We start from the raw sequence: 17,619 nt of genomic DNA, 5'->3' as shown, positions 1-17,619 counted from the left end.
CTGGCTAGTAACACCTCCTCCTCTTCCTGCCTAGACTGAGCTCCCATAAGCCCTTGTTACATGGGTGTGAGTGCCAAGGCACTGGAGAAGCTGTGGGCGCGGCTTGTTTAGTTTATAGGGAATTAAGAGTATTAAAACTAAAGTATAGGGCATTCCTCAAGCCCAATAAACTATATGAAAGGTACACAATTTGGCAAAGAGTGAGGGCCGGTGCACACCAAAAACCTCTAGCAGATCCTCAAAACGCTTGAGGTTTTTGAAGCAGATTTCAGAGCGATTCTAGGCATGTTTTTTGGAGCGTTTTTGTGTAGCAGGTTTCAAATATTGTTACAGTAAAGTTGTTACTGAGCAGCTTCTGTAACAAACGCCTGGAAAACTGCTCTGATGTTTTTCAGAGCGGTTTTCCACTTTCCTATACTTTTAACATTGAGGCAGAAACGCCTCAGAAATCTAAAAAATGCTGCAGCCCCCGAGTGTGTTTGTGGAAAAAACGACCTGCTCTGGTGTGCACCATCCCATTCACTTTCATTAGCCAAGAGGTTTTCCCCTGCAAGCATTTAAAAAAAAAAAAAACACTCCAGAACCGCTCTGGTGTGCACCAGCCCAAAAGCTGCTAACACACACGGACGTTACAGGCGCACGTTAGTGCAGCCTGTAACGCTCCCCCAACGTACAGCAATGTAACACAAGTGGGCTGTTCACACTGCCCACGTTGCGTTACAAGTAACACTGCACGTTCTCCCGAAAGTGCAGCATGCTACGGCGTTACAGCGGCTTAAGCCACGTTAGACTGTTTGCACATGCTCAGTCATGTTGGGGAGGAGTGGAGAGCGGCCAGGCACATGGCTAATTAATATTCACTGCACGTTGTGACGTGCAGTGTTTACTTCCTGGTGCGGCCGCTCTGTGCGGCGATTGGCCAGCGGGACCACGTGATGCCGCATGCGTCCAAGAGTACGCATCACGGATGCCAGAGTGAGCTGCACAACGCGGCTCACTCTGACGTCCACATCGAAGAGCACCAGGCCTTGCGTTAGGTGCACGTTATGCGACCTTAACGTAGCACCTAACGCAACGTCTTGGTGCGCAAGTAGCCTAAAAGTTTCTCGGATCCACTTTAACTACGCCTAGCAGAATTTTTTGTTTTAATCTCTCTTAAATATTAAGATGAGGATCTTTGTCTGGTTTGTTTTGATTTCCTAGTTGTAAAGAATGCATTATATTAACCATTCTCTTTCTGCTCCTAGGTGTAAAAAATTTGGTATTCCTATTGAGAAGATCTACAACAAAACTCAGCGAGAAAAGTTTGCCTGGGCTATTGACATGACTGAGGATGACTATGAATTTTAACGAGTGTGCGAGGGACAATGTTTTATTTGTTTTTAAATTTGTTTTAATTATTTTAAGCCTGGATGTCACCTCGGAAAGGATTTTATTTTTTCTTTTAGAGAGCTGTGAGCCTTACCTTTTATTAACTTAATTTTATTTTAAGATGGGAAGGGGATATGCAGCAGATTAAGGGGAGAAAAATATAGAGACATGAATTGTAAGCAAAGTACCCCCCACTGGTCGAAAACTTTGGGTACTTACATGACTTCCCCATGTGCTGCCTTCAGTATTGTCCCATGGACAAGAAGTATATATACCTATGATGTACAAAACGGATGAGCTGAGATTGTGACAATGCTGTTTTTACGTGTGTTTTAAGATGGGAGGTTTTCACCAGGCGTTAAAAAAAATCCACTTTTCAAAAAAGTCTGTATAATAGAACTAAAAAAAAAATAAACTATCCTGTGTGTTTTTACAGTTAAGATTTTTTTGCAATGACGTCTATTTTAATAGAAAACTATAAATTGTACCCTTCCCTTTCATCTGGACATATCCCCTTACCCTGGTTACACTGTTCTGCTGAAAAGAGGGGGGCGTCTTGTCTGGCAGCTGTGGGGTCTTATTGACTCTGTTTTCCCATTAAAAGTGAAATTGGACCGTGCATCCTAAAACTGGAGAATAAAACTGCATCAGTCCATTGCCAGTGGCCAACCAATCACAGAGCTTATTTTTGAAACAAAATGCACAGTGTAGCAACCAGAGGCTGAATCTGATCCGAGTTTTAGTAACGGCTGTTTTGATTGGTTGCTTTAGACTACTGCTGATGGTACCCTTCTTGTGCAGCTCATGACATAATGCCATATATGTGGTTTGCATTAGACTGAGTAGAATGTGGTAATTAAAGACAACGGTGTTCTTCAATCAGATTCCAACTATTGTTTTCCTCTGTAAAGTGCAAAAAAATATTTGATTGTTGTAGATGGGGGGGGGGGGGGGGTTGTCTCTTCTCCAGTTTTTATATGCTCGAGTCCTCTGTTCAAACCAATTATGAATGGCTTGAAGATTTGTTAGAACTTTAGGAATATGGCTAAAATGAATTGTTGAAGTAAATATACATGATTGCTTTTATGTACCGGGAAAATAAGAATAGTCACTATGGTGTTCTGGTTTATAGCCTGATTGTGTCACGTGCCTGCTCATTGGATGGTGAGTGAGCAGTGTGATGCTGATTTGCTGCCTCTACAGGCAGGTGACACAGGAAGCTAGAAACAGGAAATGACACAATCTGTCTGGCCATGTAGTGTGACAGAGGTGTGCGAGTTAAAAAGCATGATGCCAGGGAAATGACTAACTCTCTGGTAGGAACAATAATTCATGTATATGTATTTCATTATTCAAATTCCGTCTTAAATACAAAATGTGACTTTTTTTTTTTTCCTTTCGTCAGATTTCCTAAAGGGGATTTTTTTTTTTTTTTATAGAAATGTGAATTTTTTTTCTGCCCAATATCTATTGTCCACTATTTTAAGTATTTAATCCTGTATCTTAGTAGCAAAAAAAGTATCAAGACAGTTGTACCATTGTAGGAACATTTGACCTTCATTTGAGGAAATGCTTTTAACACAGAATTGTATTTAATGTGAAGAGTACTTTTTGTAGAAGTGCAATGGAGACCAAACTTGTTGAAACTTTTTTTGTATGAAAGCATTACTTGTCACGACGCACTGCACCGGCGCCCTGTGGGACATTGGGCCACCGCATTGTTCCTTGGGTGGCTCAAGTTGCAGAACTTCAGCTTGTGGCTACTTAAAGTGGGGAGTGAAGACTGAAGACCTGGATGTTTCTTTCAAGCCATTGGGGAGGCTCCAGGGAGGAATTGCATTTTAAACATTATACTTGAATCCTGCTCCACATTGGACTGGCTAATATTTTAGTAAAGGCGATTTTAATTGGACACGAGGAAAATGTTGTTAGCGTCTTAATGGAGAAGTCTGTAAAGCATCAATGGGCTTTTCTTTTTGGATCCGTCTGTCTCTCTCCCCTCACATTATCTATTTTTATCATAATTTGCCATTAACTTGAGTGTAGGTTATTTAAAAAAATAAAGCCCTACAACTTGCATTTGTGTTTGTTTCTTTTTTTCATGCCGTTATATACAGTATATTGGTCCCATTTTGTATGTAAATGGAAAAGTAAATACACAGAGTACACTTCACTGGTTTCACCACTTGAAGCAGTAGGATCAGCCATACTATGCCAGGGAAAAAAACACATATATAAGTAGATAAATACGTGATCTACTTACATAACACATGTATTATACTGTCCACGTTTTGATTTCAGTGAATGTTATATAGTAAATTACGAGAATTCTGTTCCTGGTGGGGGCCATGTCTTGCCCACAGTTAAGGCTAACTCGTGATGTCATTTCTGCCCTTTACTTTTTTCTTGTCTCCTCCAATCGCTGAGTCACCTCAGCCTTGCTTGTAAACATAAGTAAGTAGGGGATTAGGTTTCAGATAAGCAGCTGGCAGGGAAATGAAGGGAAGAGGAGGAATAGATTATAGATAACAAGAACCCCCAGCATGCAATTCTTTGGCACGACTACTAAAGCCGCCTGATGACGGCGGAAGGCCGAAACTAGTCGGGACGAGAGTGGGCTGGACACTGCTGACCGTATTCCTAACATCTCTTAGTACCACAAGGGTGGGAAGCGAAGCAGCCAGAGGGGGTCCTATATTGGCATGGGACCCTCCTGATTCACATAGGAGGAGAGCAGACGTGGGAGCTATCCCTGGAGGTGGATTAGAGTGTTGACCATCAACCGAGTCCCTGGCGCTGTGACATTAAAGAAACGACTACTAAAGGGCCAGTGTTCCTTAAGTATGTGATAACTCCAAATCATAACAGCAGAAAAAGTTTTGAATGCAGGATTAGCATCTTTATCACTTAATACACTCAGACCAGTTGCTGTTGAAATTTGATTTTTATAGTGATGATACCGCTTTAATGACAACTGGACATTTATAAACAGCCAGTGTATTTGTGGAGAGTGCACCAGCAGTTTGTTACTAAACGTGCTTCAGTAGTGTCTGAATAAAGCATGTGGCAAATCCAGTTAGACTTAAGGCCCATACACACGTCGGATTTCCGCGAACGACGGGACGTTTGCACGCCCCGTCGTTCGCCCGCTAAATCGGGCGTGTGTACAGGCTGTCGTTCGCTTGATAAGGGTGAGTTTGAGTGATCCGCCGGGCGGATCGCTCAAACTCACCCTTATCAAGCGAACGACAGCCTGTACACACGCCCGATTTAGCTGGCGAACGATGGAACGACGGGGCGTGCAAACGCCCCGTCCACGGAAATCCGACGTGTGTATGGGCCTTTAGTCAAACATCTGATCTGCATGCTTGTTCAGGGTCTGTGAAGGTATTAGGCATGGAATCCACTAGCAGTAATTTACTAAGCACTTGTGATTTGAAAAGATCTTGCTCATGTAATGCTGTGTGTGATCTCACTTGAGGGATGTGAATCATTTATTTATTTTTTAAATCCCACAAATCATTACATTTGTAAAAACATTACAAATCACCACTGGTAGTGCAGAGTATAGATGGGAACGCCAGCGCCTGGAACCATTAGTAGGTGAGTCTGTGTCTGCTGCTTTTATCCCTCCCCGCTGTGTTCTGTAATAGTGCGGGGAGGAGAGAGGATGCCAATGGGGCATGTTGTGGGAGACGGATGCGGCAGGAGTGCGGACATGGCACACTACAGTGGGGGGGGGGGGGGGGGCGGCAAGGACAGTGACGGGACAGCTTCTGGCCCCCCTTTCTGCACCCTAGCAGCTGGCAGTGGCCACCGTTGTAAAGGAGAAAAAGTGGCCAATCACAGAGGTGTGGGAGGGGAAACACGAGTGGGACAGAGACTTCAGCCAATCAAGGCTGAATTAGCATGTAACACAACTTCCCTTTTGTGGCTGTGTACAAGATGAGCCAGGAGGCATCAGGAATGGAAATCAATTAGGAAAAAAAGTGAGATTGATTTAAATTAACTTTTAAACTGCCTGGTTAGCATCCCATTTTACTTGTATAACAGCTACTAATAGAGAATTGATTTTATGCCTAACAGTTACTCTTTAAAAGGAAATATAGCAGCCTCCATATCCCTCTCACCTCGTGTTCCCTTTAACCCCCTTGCCGTTCCAATTCTGTCGGCAAGGGGGCGGCGCAGCACTTTTAAAAAAAAATAAATTTAAATTCATGTAGCTAGCTACATGATGATAGCCGCTGACAAGCGGCATCCTCAGTGGCGTAGCTACAAACCTCTGGGCCCCGATGCGGAATCTGGATGTGCCCCCCCCGGCAACAGCCCCCCCTCCCCCGACAACACCCGACGGATGCACACACATATCAAAATCCCTATAGCCAGCTATAGGTACCCCCAGTATAGGTAGTCAGGCATAGGTAAGCCAGTATAGTTGCCCCCGGTATAGGTGAGATAGGCAGGCGCCGCCGGTATAAGTTAGATAGATAGGTGCCCCCAGTACAGGTTAGCTAGGTGGGTGCCTCTAATATAGGTAGCCAGAATAGTTGCCCCCAGCGTAGGTTAGATAGGTAGGTGCCCCCAGTATAGGTTAGTTAGGTAGGTGCCTCCAATATAGGTAGCCAGTTTAGTTGCCACCTGTATAGGCTAGCTAGGTGCCCCCAATACAGGTTAGATAAGTAAGTGCCCCCAGTATAGGTTAGATAGGTAGGTGCCCCCAGTATAAATTAGATTAGGTCGGTGCCCCCTAGTATAGGTTAGATTAGGTAGCTGCCCCCCAGTATAGGTTAGATTAGGTAGCTGCCCCCCAGGATAGATTAGGTAGCTGCCCCCAGGATAGATTAGGTAGGTGCCCCCCAGTATAGGTTAGATGAGGTAGCTGCCCCCCAGGATAGATTAGATAGCTGCCCCCCAGGATTAGGTTAGAATAGGTAGGTGCCCCCCAGTATAGGTTAGATTAGGTAGCTGCCCCCCAGGATTAGGTTAGATTAGGTAGCTGCCCCCCAGGATAGATTAGGTAGCTGCCCCCCAGGATAGATTAGGTAGGTGCCCCCCAGGATAGGTTAGATTAGGTAGGTGCCCCCCAGGATAGGTTAGATTAGGTAGCTGCCCCCCAGTATAGGTTAGATTAGGTAGGTGCCCCCCAGGATAGATTAGGTAGCTGCCCCCCAGGATAGATTAGGTAGCTGCCCCCCAGGATAGGTTAGATTAGGTAGCTGCCCCCCAGTATAGGTTAGATTAGGTAGCTGCCCCCCAGGATAGGTTAGATTAGGTAGCTGCCCCCCAGTATAGGTTAGATTAGGTAGGTGCGCCCCAGGATAGATTAGGTAGCTGCCCCCCAGGATAGGACAGGTAGGTAGCTGCCCGTCCCCATAATGGAGGGGGGGGCCGCAGCCACGGGGAGGGCAGCCCAACCTTCCTCTCCCCGGGGCCCCCCCTCAGATGCAGAGTAAGCGGCTAACGGAAGCGCTATAGGCAGAACTCACCTCCGTCCCTGGTTCCAATCGCCGCTGATCTCCTATCTGGCTGGCTCTGCATAGATGCTTACACACGCAGCTTCCTGTTTAGCCGGAAGCTGCGTGTGTAACATCATCTATGCAGAGCCAGCCAGAGAGGAGATCAGCGGCGAGTGGAACGCAGGGAGGTGAGTTCTGCCTATAGCGCTTCCGTTAGCCGCTTACTCTGCATCTGAGGGGGGGCCCCGGGGAGAGGAAGGGAGGAAGAAGTCGGGCTGCCCTCCCCGCGGCTCCCTCCTACCAGCGCATGGCCCTCCAAACGGAGATGGGCCCCCCGGGCCCCTCCCCCGCAGGAGCCGGGCCCGGTCGCCAAGGCGACCGCTGCGACCACGGGCCCTACGCCCTTGGGCATCCTCCTACATAGTTCGATCGCCGCGGGCGATCTTTGCAAGCAGGAAAAACGGGATTTCCTGCTCGGCTTCCCCCGTCGCCATGCTAGCTGCGTGCATATACCGATTCGCCGCGCCGCCCCCCCCCAATCCCATTGGCTTACATTGAGTGACAGGGTCAGGAGCCAATGAAAGTGGCTCCTGAGCGGTGCACAGCGCTCTGCCGTCATAGAGACGGCAGAGAGAGCAGCCTGCGGTGGGCACAGACCAGCGGGAGCAACGGATTATTGCGGCGATTCGTCGGTATGCGGCGTTTTTGTGTCCCGGCAGCCTCTGGCCTTAAAGGGGGCAGAGGCTGCTGGTACCAAAGTGGTTAAAGAGTCTGAAGTGTTAAATACCTCCTTTATTTCAGTGTCCTCTTCAGTAGTATGAGCTAAGATGATTCACTGCAGCCGTACCAGTTTATTGACCACCCGGAAAGAATCCTCTGATACTTCCTGGAGGAGGCAAAGCTTTGTGCTGTAGCTCTGCCTCCAGTCCATTCAATAGCCTCCCCCCTCCCCTCTCTTTGAAAGAAGACTGAGAAGCGGCAATCAGCAGTGACTGAATGGACTGGAGGCAGAGCTACAGCACAGGCTCTGAGACTTTGAAAGTCGTAGAGTTTTGCCCCGGGATTTGGCTGGGGATAAAGACCTTGTACTGGCGCAGGGATGCAGCGAATCGTCTTAGCTCATACTGCTAGAGGATTCTGAAATAAAATGGGTAGATAACGCTTCAGAGTCTCTTTAAACTTGCTGGCCTAGAATGAGCCTGCAGATCATATGCATTGACTCTGGCCTGACTCCACTGGCTGTATGCTTGTTGCAGGTATGGGATTCTAAACTACTAAAGTGTGACAGCCAGGCAACTGGCAGTGTTAATAAGGGAATGCAGATGACTGCCTCTGTATTCCGCTCTCTTCAGGTTCTTTTTAATCTCCCTGGTGTTCAGTTTTTGCAGGATTTCTGTGCATAAAGCAGTTCAATTAATTTTTCATTCGATTTTTGGCTGCAACTTACCAAAATGTGACTCGCAGGTGTCTAGAATACATTTTAAGTAGAAGTTACAACCACAAAAACATGTAAAAGAAATTGAATTCACATTTCTAAATGTAATCACAAACAGACGCTAGAACATCATTTACGCAAACGCAGCATTTTGATCCCTATTTCTCCCATTGTCTGAGGCAACCATGGCAGAAAAGGGGTTGTTTCGCACCATACTTCTGTGCTGTATGGGGTAACAAAACTGACGATCGCCGGGAAGCCCTGCTGGAAGCCACCAAATGCTTTTCTGCACGCTTGCGAAAAAGCATTTAAACGAGACAACGGGGGGCTGGTTCAGAGGCCTGCCTGACGCTGGACTGAACTCAGCCGTGGCACACAATGCCAATGTTCTCACCGCCTACCAGAATCTGCTCTGTTGCACAAGCTCATCGTCCCTCTGCCACCCCTGCAGAGCAATAGATGCATTGTGTGCAGAGGCTGATGACTATTATTATTATTTAGTATTTATATAGCGCCGACATATTACGCAGCGCTGTACAGTGTATATATATATATATATATATATATATATCTTGTCACTAACTGTCCCTCAAAGGAGCTCACAATACATAATATAGACATATGGCAATGGTAGGGATTAGATTGTAAGTACTGTAGTCTAGGGCCAATTTATTTTTTGGCGGGAGCCAATTAACTTATCCGTATGTTTTTTGGAATGTGGGAGGAAACCTACGCAGACACGGAGAGAACATACAAACTCTTTGCAGATACTGCCCTGGCTGGGATTCGAACCAGGGACCCAGCGCTGCAAGGCGAGAGAGCTAACCACTACGCCACCGTGCTGTACACAGTCGGTGCACTCCGGCGACAGATCCAGAAGACCTCTAAAGGTGAGTATTTGGTTGCAGTGATCCTTGCCGGCTGTCAGGGCACTAATGGCACTGTACACATGCTTCATCAGACTTTGGCTAACAATGCTTCTATTGCTATACTGAGGCGGAGGGACGCTGGCGAGTGGCTTCCAGCAGGCGCAAAGAACAATGTGTGTAATACTGATCAGGTAATCAACTTGTTGTGCGGTTGGTTATGTCTTCGTTGATATTACACAGTATACATTTACTTTACCAAATAATTTATTAATAATAATCCCTCCAGCAGTCAAGTAATATTAGACTTCTACCGTCCAGGTTTTTTAAGTAATAATTTAGTTACCAATCGTGGGTTTCTCAGACATCTGCCCATGTCATCACTTACAATATTAGAGCGTTCCTGCCAAGCACGGGTCCATAGCACCACCCAAATTACACAAGCCACTCCCCTTCCACCTATATTGTTTAAACACTAGTTTTACAGCTGTTCGATCACTCAACCTAAGGCAGGACTACAGCCGTTCTGCCCATCGATGTCCCATAGACCAATCGAATGAATGAATCAATGTTATAGTTGACCTGTTGGAGTTTTGTATTTACTATCTAACTGCCTCTGAGGAAGATAGATCTGACAAGATTATCTGCATGCTTGTCTCTGGTGTTATTCAGACACTACTGCAGCCAAATAGATCAGCAGGGCTGCCAGGCAACTGGTATTGTTTAAAAGGAAATAAATACATCAGCCTCCATATCCGTTTAGTTACAGTTGTCCTTTAAGGGCTCTGCCTCTGACACAGGAGTCCTTGGTTCGAATCTTGGCTCTTCCTGTTCAGTAAGCCAGCACCTATTCAGTAGGAGACCTTGGGCAAGACTCCGCAACACTGCTACTGCTTATAGAGCACATCCTAGTGTCTGCAGCTCTTGCGCTTTGAGTCCACCAGGAGAAAATTGTGATGTTATTTGTCTTGTTTGTTGTTTTTGTTTTATTAAAATCGGATTAAGCTGATCACATTGAGAGCATTTTTCTCTCTAGTCTTTTGACGTTCAATCTTCTTGGAGCCAATGGTGAGGACTTTACAAAGTTTCCCCGACGATTCGTTGAGGTGGATGTCCTTGGATTGCCCAGCAGTTGTCCCGTTCTCATTGTTGTCTTTCTACTCACAAGTGCAAGCTGCTGATTGGTCAGTATTGATGCTATTAGCAACAACTTCATGTGAGCTGCTGTGATATTGGGTGAGAAATTCCTCCCATACTTTAAACACAAAAGGATTCATATGCAATAGTTTTTTTCTCCAGTGTTTTCTCCTAGGTGATATTTTTTTATCTTCTATTTAGAATAACTTGTAAATAATGTGCAATTAAAAAGGTACCAGAAAGTAGGTGGCAAAGTACTTTCAAAACTATTTTGATATTTTATTCAATTATTTATTTTTTGCTTACTGTTGATTTAGAAAGGCATTTTACTGCCACGTTTGAAAATATCACTTAGGAGAAAGCTCAGGGCCCGTATGCAATTTAAGTTTTCTCCCGGGAGATGATGTTTCATCCTTTATTTAGAATAACTTTTCTGCACTTTGCAACTGAAAAAAAGTACCAAAAAATAGGTGAGAAAGTACCATTAACAATTTCAGTCCACAGATATTTTTCACCTTATGGACGAGAGGAATTTTCCCCTTTCAACGCTCCTCCCTTTCATTCCCCAATAACTTTATCACTACTTATCACAAAGAAATGATCTATACCTTGTTTTTTCTGCCACCAGGCTATCTTTGGGTGGTACATTATGTTAGAATTCTTTTATTCTAAATGCATTTTGCCGGGAATAATACAAAAAAAAAAATGGAAAAAATCATTATTTCTCAGTTTTTCAGCCATTATAGTTTTTAAATAATACATACTACCGTAATTAAAATCCACACATTTTATTTGCCCATTTGTCCTGGTTATTGCAACGTTAAAATTATATCCCTAGTATAATGTATGGTGACAGTATTTTATCTGGAAATAAAGGTAAATTTTTTCAGTTTTACATCCATCGCTAATTTTTAGCCCATAAATTTATAATAATATTGCCCTCTTGACATACATCATTTTTTTATTCCCTAATGTCTGTAAATGTAATTTAACTATTTGGCCACAAGATGTCCCCACTGAGTAAAATACTATGTAGCGTACAACTACGATACATAGGAAACAATGTGTTCCTGCATTGTTACTAGGGAAGTGACGCAGGTTTCAATGGAAGCCTGCATCACGGGTGGGCTGCAGGAAGATTAATGAATGGGAACAAAGTTCCCATACATAAATCTAACGATCAGGTGGCGGATTTTGTCGGCTGGAGGCAGCGCGGCAGCTCTATTTAAGAATAAACACTGTTTTGTACAAAAACTGTGTTTATTCTCAGCGGACATGCTCTATAGGCTGATGGTGTAATGGTTAAGGGCTCTGCCTCTGACACAGGAGACCAGGGTTCGAATCTCGGCTCCGCCTGTTCAGTAAGCCAGCACTAATTCAGTAGGAGACCTTTGGCAAGTCTCCCTTACACTGCTACTGCCAATAGAGCGCGCCCTAGTGGCTGCTGCTCTGCTCTGGCGCTTTGAGTCCGCAAGGAGAAAAGCGCAATATAAATGTTATTTGTCTTGTCTTGTCTTGTCTTATTAACACAGGGGACTTTTGTCAAATATGGAGGTGGCAGCATCATGTTCTGGGGGTGCTTCTCTTCAGCAGGGACAGGGAAGCTGGTCAGAGTTGATGGGAAGGTGGATGGAGCTAAATACAAGGCAATCTTGGAAGAAAACCTCTTGGAGTCTGCAAAAGACTTGAGACTGGGGTGGAGGTTCACCTTCCAGCAGGACAATGACCCTAAACATAAAGCCAGGGCAACAATGGGATGGATTAAAAACAAAACATCCATGTGTTAGAATTTCCCAGTCAAAGCCCAGATCTAAATCCAATCGAGTATCTGTGGCAAGATCTGAAAACTGCTGTTCACAAATGCTGTCCATCTAATCTGACTGAGCTGGAGCTGGTTTGTAAAGAAGAATGGGCAAGGATTTCATTCTCTTGATGTGCAAAGCTGGTAGAGACATACCCTAAAAGACTGGCAGCTGTAATTGCAGCAAAAGGTGGTTCTACAAAGTATTGGGGCCGAATGCAGTTTTTTTTTTAAATGTTTGGAATCCTGTATGATTTTTGTTCCACTTCTCACGTGTACACCACTTTGTATTGGTCTTTCACATGGAATTCCAATAAAATTGATTCATGTTTGTGGCAGTAATATGACAAAATGTGGAAAACTTCAAGGGGGCCTGTAATGGAGTGCGGAGACACCGCCGCACGGACTGACAGCGAGGCGGCTGGTTCCGCGTTCAGACCGGCGGTTTCTCCGCAGCAGCATGCGTCTGGTTTGTCTGAGCCTAGTAACGCACACAGATGGAGAGCTGCGCGCGCGCGCGCTAACAGACATGCCCTTTATGCCAATAGGAGAAGGATCAGCTGATCCCAGCGCAGTAGGTGATTGGCTGAATGGGACTGGGCGGCGCTGAGGAGCGCTCTGCTATATATACTTCTTGCTCGTCAGTTGCTGGTTGTCTGCCGTTGCGAATGCTTATGTGTTAGCACTCAGACCATAGGCAGATCCCTCAGTGTGTTAGAACCAGGTGGACCTGGGAATTCACACTTAGCCAAATTACTGTGTTATACTTTAGACCAGTTCCAGGGTGTAGAGACCACGGACCTCACACCCAAGATTAGGGATACTGTGTCATTGCTGTGTTATTCTTTAGACAAGTTCCAGGGTGTAGAGACCACGGACCTCACACCCAAGATTAGGGATATTGTGTCATTGCTGTGTTATTCTTTAGACCAGTTCCAGGGTGTAGAGACCACGGACCTCACACCCAAGATTAGGGATACTGTGTCATTGCTGTGCAATTCTTTAGATCAGTTCCTGAGTTTTAAGACCACGGACCTCACACGCTGGACTAGGCCTCTGCTTGATATCTGTTATGACCTATTGCTCTCTTGACCCTTCTCTTGCTCTCTGATTCGGTACCTTCGCATATCTGATTACCTGTCGCCAACCCTGCCTGTCCCTGGTTACCGAATCAGCCTTCTGTATCTGTACCTTATCTGCTCGTGTGTTGCCGACCCGGCCTGACCGACCCTGCTACCTGTGACACCCCCCCCCCCCCCCCCGGTGGGGTGTCCAGTAGTTTCAGGGACTCCCTGTCCCTCAGAGGGACCTCTCTGCAATCCAGTTAGGGACTCTATCCTATAGGAGTCCTTTGACTGCAGTAGAGTCTGACTCCCAGCAGTTCAGGGAATCACTGGCTCTCTGGTTATCTCCAACCCTAACTAGGAGATACTCGTTACGGTCTAGGATCACCTGCTCCTCAGGTGATCCAGGCTCATATACTGTTGCACCAAACACTTACACTTCATCAGGTGTCCAGAGGTTAGTTATACTTGTATTATTGGTGATTCTGCAGATCATCAATAATCAGGTATATATCTGTATTCTTGGTGATACTGCAGATCACCAATCATCAGATTCTCTCTCTGTGTTGATACCGATCGTTACAGGGCCGAATACTTTTGCAAACCACTGTATTTCTTAATTTCAAATGTTAATAGGAAGAAAAGCTAGTGATAATAGAAAAGGCCAGTGTGGTTTGAATTGTAATATTACATCTTTTGCTTACGTATTTTTACGGGTATGCGTGGCTATTGGTTTGCGGTGGGGGTGGTGGTTAGAGGTGTGGCAGGGGCGTGTCTTAAAGTGTCCCTCTTTCTCATCTCAGAAAGTTGGGAGGTATGCAGAACCTGTGATTACTGCAGTCCCTCCCTCCCCTGATGTCACACAATCAAGCAAGAGCGCTGCCAAGTGGCTGTTGATGTGCCCTCACTGGTTTATATGATGGATGAAGTGCTTGGTAGAAAATATAAATAAAGAACCAAAGATATATCATGCTCATTACATTGACTGGGGTCCTGGGATCACAATAAGGGAATGTGACAACAGGTTCAGCTCCATGATAGGGCTGTGCCATGCCCCCCATACTTACCTTACCCTCCCATGTCACACAAACCAATAAGAGCTCCAGTAATGGCTGCTGGCGTGCTCTCACTGGATTGTGTGATGGGCGGGGACTGGGCAGAGACCTCATTTCAAATAATAAGTGATTATCTCAGCTACAGGCACATTATTCTGTTCAAAGGCCCCAATTAACAATACCGGAACCCATAGATAACTGAAAATGGGACCCCACTGCTAGTGTGCACCAGACATCTGAACCATTGTGAGGCAATTAACAAAAAATATACCAGTACAAATACATGACTAAGGAAGCAGAAATAAATTCAAGAAAGTTTATTATACATTTAATATATACAAACAATAGAAATTGGAATTGCCATAAAACAATTTCACACATCACATATTTATCAATAAGCTGGACAATACGAACATATACAGAAAAAGTTACCTATCACAATAGTATTACAATCGTGGTGTTAGTATTATTCTCAAACGTGATGACAAAAACTGCAGAGAAGTAGAACCTAGATGCCTCCCATAGCCATGAAATATCATTCATAATGCATTACTTGACTTTACCCATTGTGGTTCCTGTCGGGCCTTCATGGCTACCGTAGCGGCTCGGGGCCCACAAAGTCCCCACCATACTTCACCCCAACAGGCAGTCACTTACTTGCCGATACCCAGGTCCTACCACAAGTAGGTAGCCAGCGTAATGCATTAATATAAATAAATGGTATCTCAGGCACATAGATGGAAGTCTCAGACAAGGAGGCAAACACACATAACTGAGGCAATGGTTAGCTTGATATAAAGTGATAGCTGGAGAGAGATATGTGTCCTGGAGGCCTCTGTGATGTATAGAGGCCTGTGATAGGTGGCGAGAGATGTGTGGCCTGTGATGTATAGAGGCCTGGCATTCATGCACCTGGAATGTGTCCATATCAAAAGGGAACCTACTTTGCACCCAAGTGTGTTTGTTTGGGCGCATGCTGTAATGTGGCCAAAACTTCAGTTCTGAGTTGATGCCACATCATGCCTCCCACCCCTGAACCACAAGCCCAGGTGTATGTTGTAAGTGTAGCAGCAGTTTCAGCTCTGTGTTGGAGCCACACCAAGACCCCCACCCTCCCCGGTATCACACAAATCAGTAAGAGTGCAGGCAATGGGATGCCTGTGTCCTCTGATTGGTTTGTGTGATGGGTGGGGGTGTGGTAATGTTCCAGGTTTAGAGGTAAAACCAAAGCTACAGATACAGCATGCACACAAGGATGACTAAACTCCCAGGGATCCCTGGCCTATCCTTCCCTTGACCCTCCTTCTATTAACCTAATGCCTTCCCTAAATGTGACATTACCCTCAGGTCTAAATTAGAGTATTGCCATGTCTCCCACTCCCCTGACATCATACAAACCAATGGGAATTCTAGGAGGAGCTACTAAGATAATCTCACTGTTTTTTTTGGCAAGTGGGTTGTGTGGTACAACTCCAAGCCAGAGCTGATCTGAAGGCCAGAATATTAACTTGTACCTGAGATGTGTCCACATCAAAGGCCAACATTAAAGGGACCTGAGCAGAGGGGACTTTGGCTGAAGTGAATTTCCCCCACTGCTCAGGGTCCTTTTAACAATCGGGGAACTTATGATGCACCTACTTCTGCAGGCCGGGGTGTGTTGTAAATGTGGCAAAAACGTCAGTTCTGTGTTGACTCCACACCATGACTCCCACCCCCTGAATCACACAGACCAGCAAGACTGCAGCTAATTGGCTGCTGTGTGTCCTTGCAGGTTTCTGTGATGTGTGGGGCGCATGATATAAATCTAAGCTCACAGATGAAGTCAGAGCCACAGGTCCAACATACATGAGGCTTTGATCAAAGCCCGGGGTTCCCACTTAGGGAATCTATGAGGCAGCTTTACCAACAAGCCTACACATATACTGTAAGTGTGACAACAGGTTCGTCTCTGAGGTGGGGCTGTGCCATGCCACCCATGCCCACCCATACCCTCCCATGTCACACAGACCAATGAGAGCTCTGACAATTGCTGCTGATGTGCTCTCATGGGTGTGTGTGACAGGTGGGAGGCCTGGCAGAGCTCTGTGCTCAGAGCTGAAGTGAAAGTCACAAATACAGCAGATGCAAAGCTTTGATCAAAACCCCAGGTGTACTGTAATGGACCCTGTGGGTACCCAACCCTACAAGCCCAGGTGCATGTTGTAAATGTAGCAACAATTTAAGCTCTTAGTTGGATCCTCACCATGACCCTCACCCTCCCCGGTATCACACTAATCAGTAAGAGTGCAGCCAATGGGATCTTTACATGCTCTTATTGGTTTGTGTGATGAGTGGGGGTGTGGTGATGTTCCAGGTTCAGGGCTGAAATCAAAGCTGCAGATACAACATGTACACAGGGGTCCTTCCCAGACATAGTTTCTTCCTGAAGTATGGCATCAAGTTCAGGTCGTAAGGCCCATACACACGTCGGATTTGCGCGAACGACGGGTCGTTTGAACGTTCCGTCGTTCGCACGTTTCCGCATGAAATCCGGCGTGTGTACAGACTATCGTCCGGGAGATAAGACTGGTTACCAACGATCCGCCGGGCGGATCGCTGGTAACCAGTCTTATCTCCCGAACGATAGTCTGTACACACGCCGGATTTCATGGGGAAACGTGCGAACGACGGAACATTCAAACGACCCGTCGTTCGCGCAAATCCGACGTGTGTATGGGCCTTAAGTTGGAATAATGCCATTTCTCCCACCTCCCTGACATCATACAAACCAATGGGAATTCTAGCAGTAGCTACTAAGATGTTCTCACTGGTTTACATGACTAGTGCGTTGTGTGGTACAACTCCAAGCCAGAGCTGAACTGACTGGCAGAAAATAACTTGTACCTGAGATGTGTCCACATCAAAGGCCAAGATTTACAGCTGAGGAACCTCTGAAGCACCCACTTCTACATATAATAGGGGAGACTGGAACAATGAGTGCCGGGTAATACAGATAGTAGAATGGGTAATTTTACTGGTATCCCTACTAGCCCTGATTCCTGATAGGAGAATATCGGTTATTATACAGATATTCTACTTTCACCCACTGTAACCCAATTCCCACACCAACTCTCCCCTATATGCAGCTTACACTAACCTCCCCCTGCTTTACTTTTAACATCAACCTCCCCTATATGTGTCTACCCCCCGCGACCCCCCCCCCCCCATACACACACACACCACCGCCACCTAGATAAAGCCTGGACTTTAGCTGCAGTGGAGCCAGATTCTGGTGCACTACTGCTCCCAGCAGAGTGGCTATAAAGCTACTCAAAACCATACCCCCACCGGCTGATAATGTACTTCCTCCCTCTGGGTACGCTGCCTGGCTACCTATAAATGGGGGCGCTGTAACACTAGCCTCCCCTCTTAAAAGGTGTGGCACTCTCTGCCTG

At 45.7% G+C, this 17,619-nt stretch overlaps 1 protein-coding gene across 1 annotated transcript in view; it reads left to right on the top strand.

Annotated features, from left to right (window-relative positions):
- Window positions 1-1,813, top strand: part of TOP1 (DNA topoisomerase I) — a 77,575-nt gene extending 75,762 nt beyond the window's left edge. Inside the window, exon 21 of the mRNA XM_068263595.1 lies at window positions 1,248-1,813. Within this exon, the coding sequence (XP_068119696.1) occupies window positions 1,248-1,350 (103 nt within the window). The 3' untranslated portion in view covers window positions 1,351-1,813. The remainder of the gene's footprint in view (window positions 1-1,247) is intronic.
- Window positions 1,814-17,619: the final 15,806 nt, after the last annotated feature.

This window comes from Hyperolius riggenbachi, chromosome 12 (genome assembly GCF_040937935.1).
Source record: "Hyperolius riggenbachi isolate aHypRig1 chromosome 12, aHypRig1.pri, whole genome shotgun sequence".
Lineage (NCBI taxonomy): Eukaryota > Metazoa > Chordata > Amphibia > Anura > Hyperoliidae > Hyperolius > Hyperolius riggenbachi.
The sequence above is the reverse complement of the archived record's forward strand: the minus strand, read 5'-3'. Positions and strand labels throughout refer to the sequence as shown.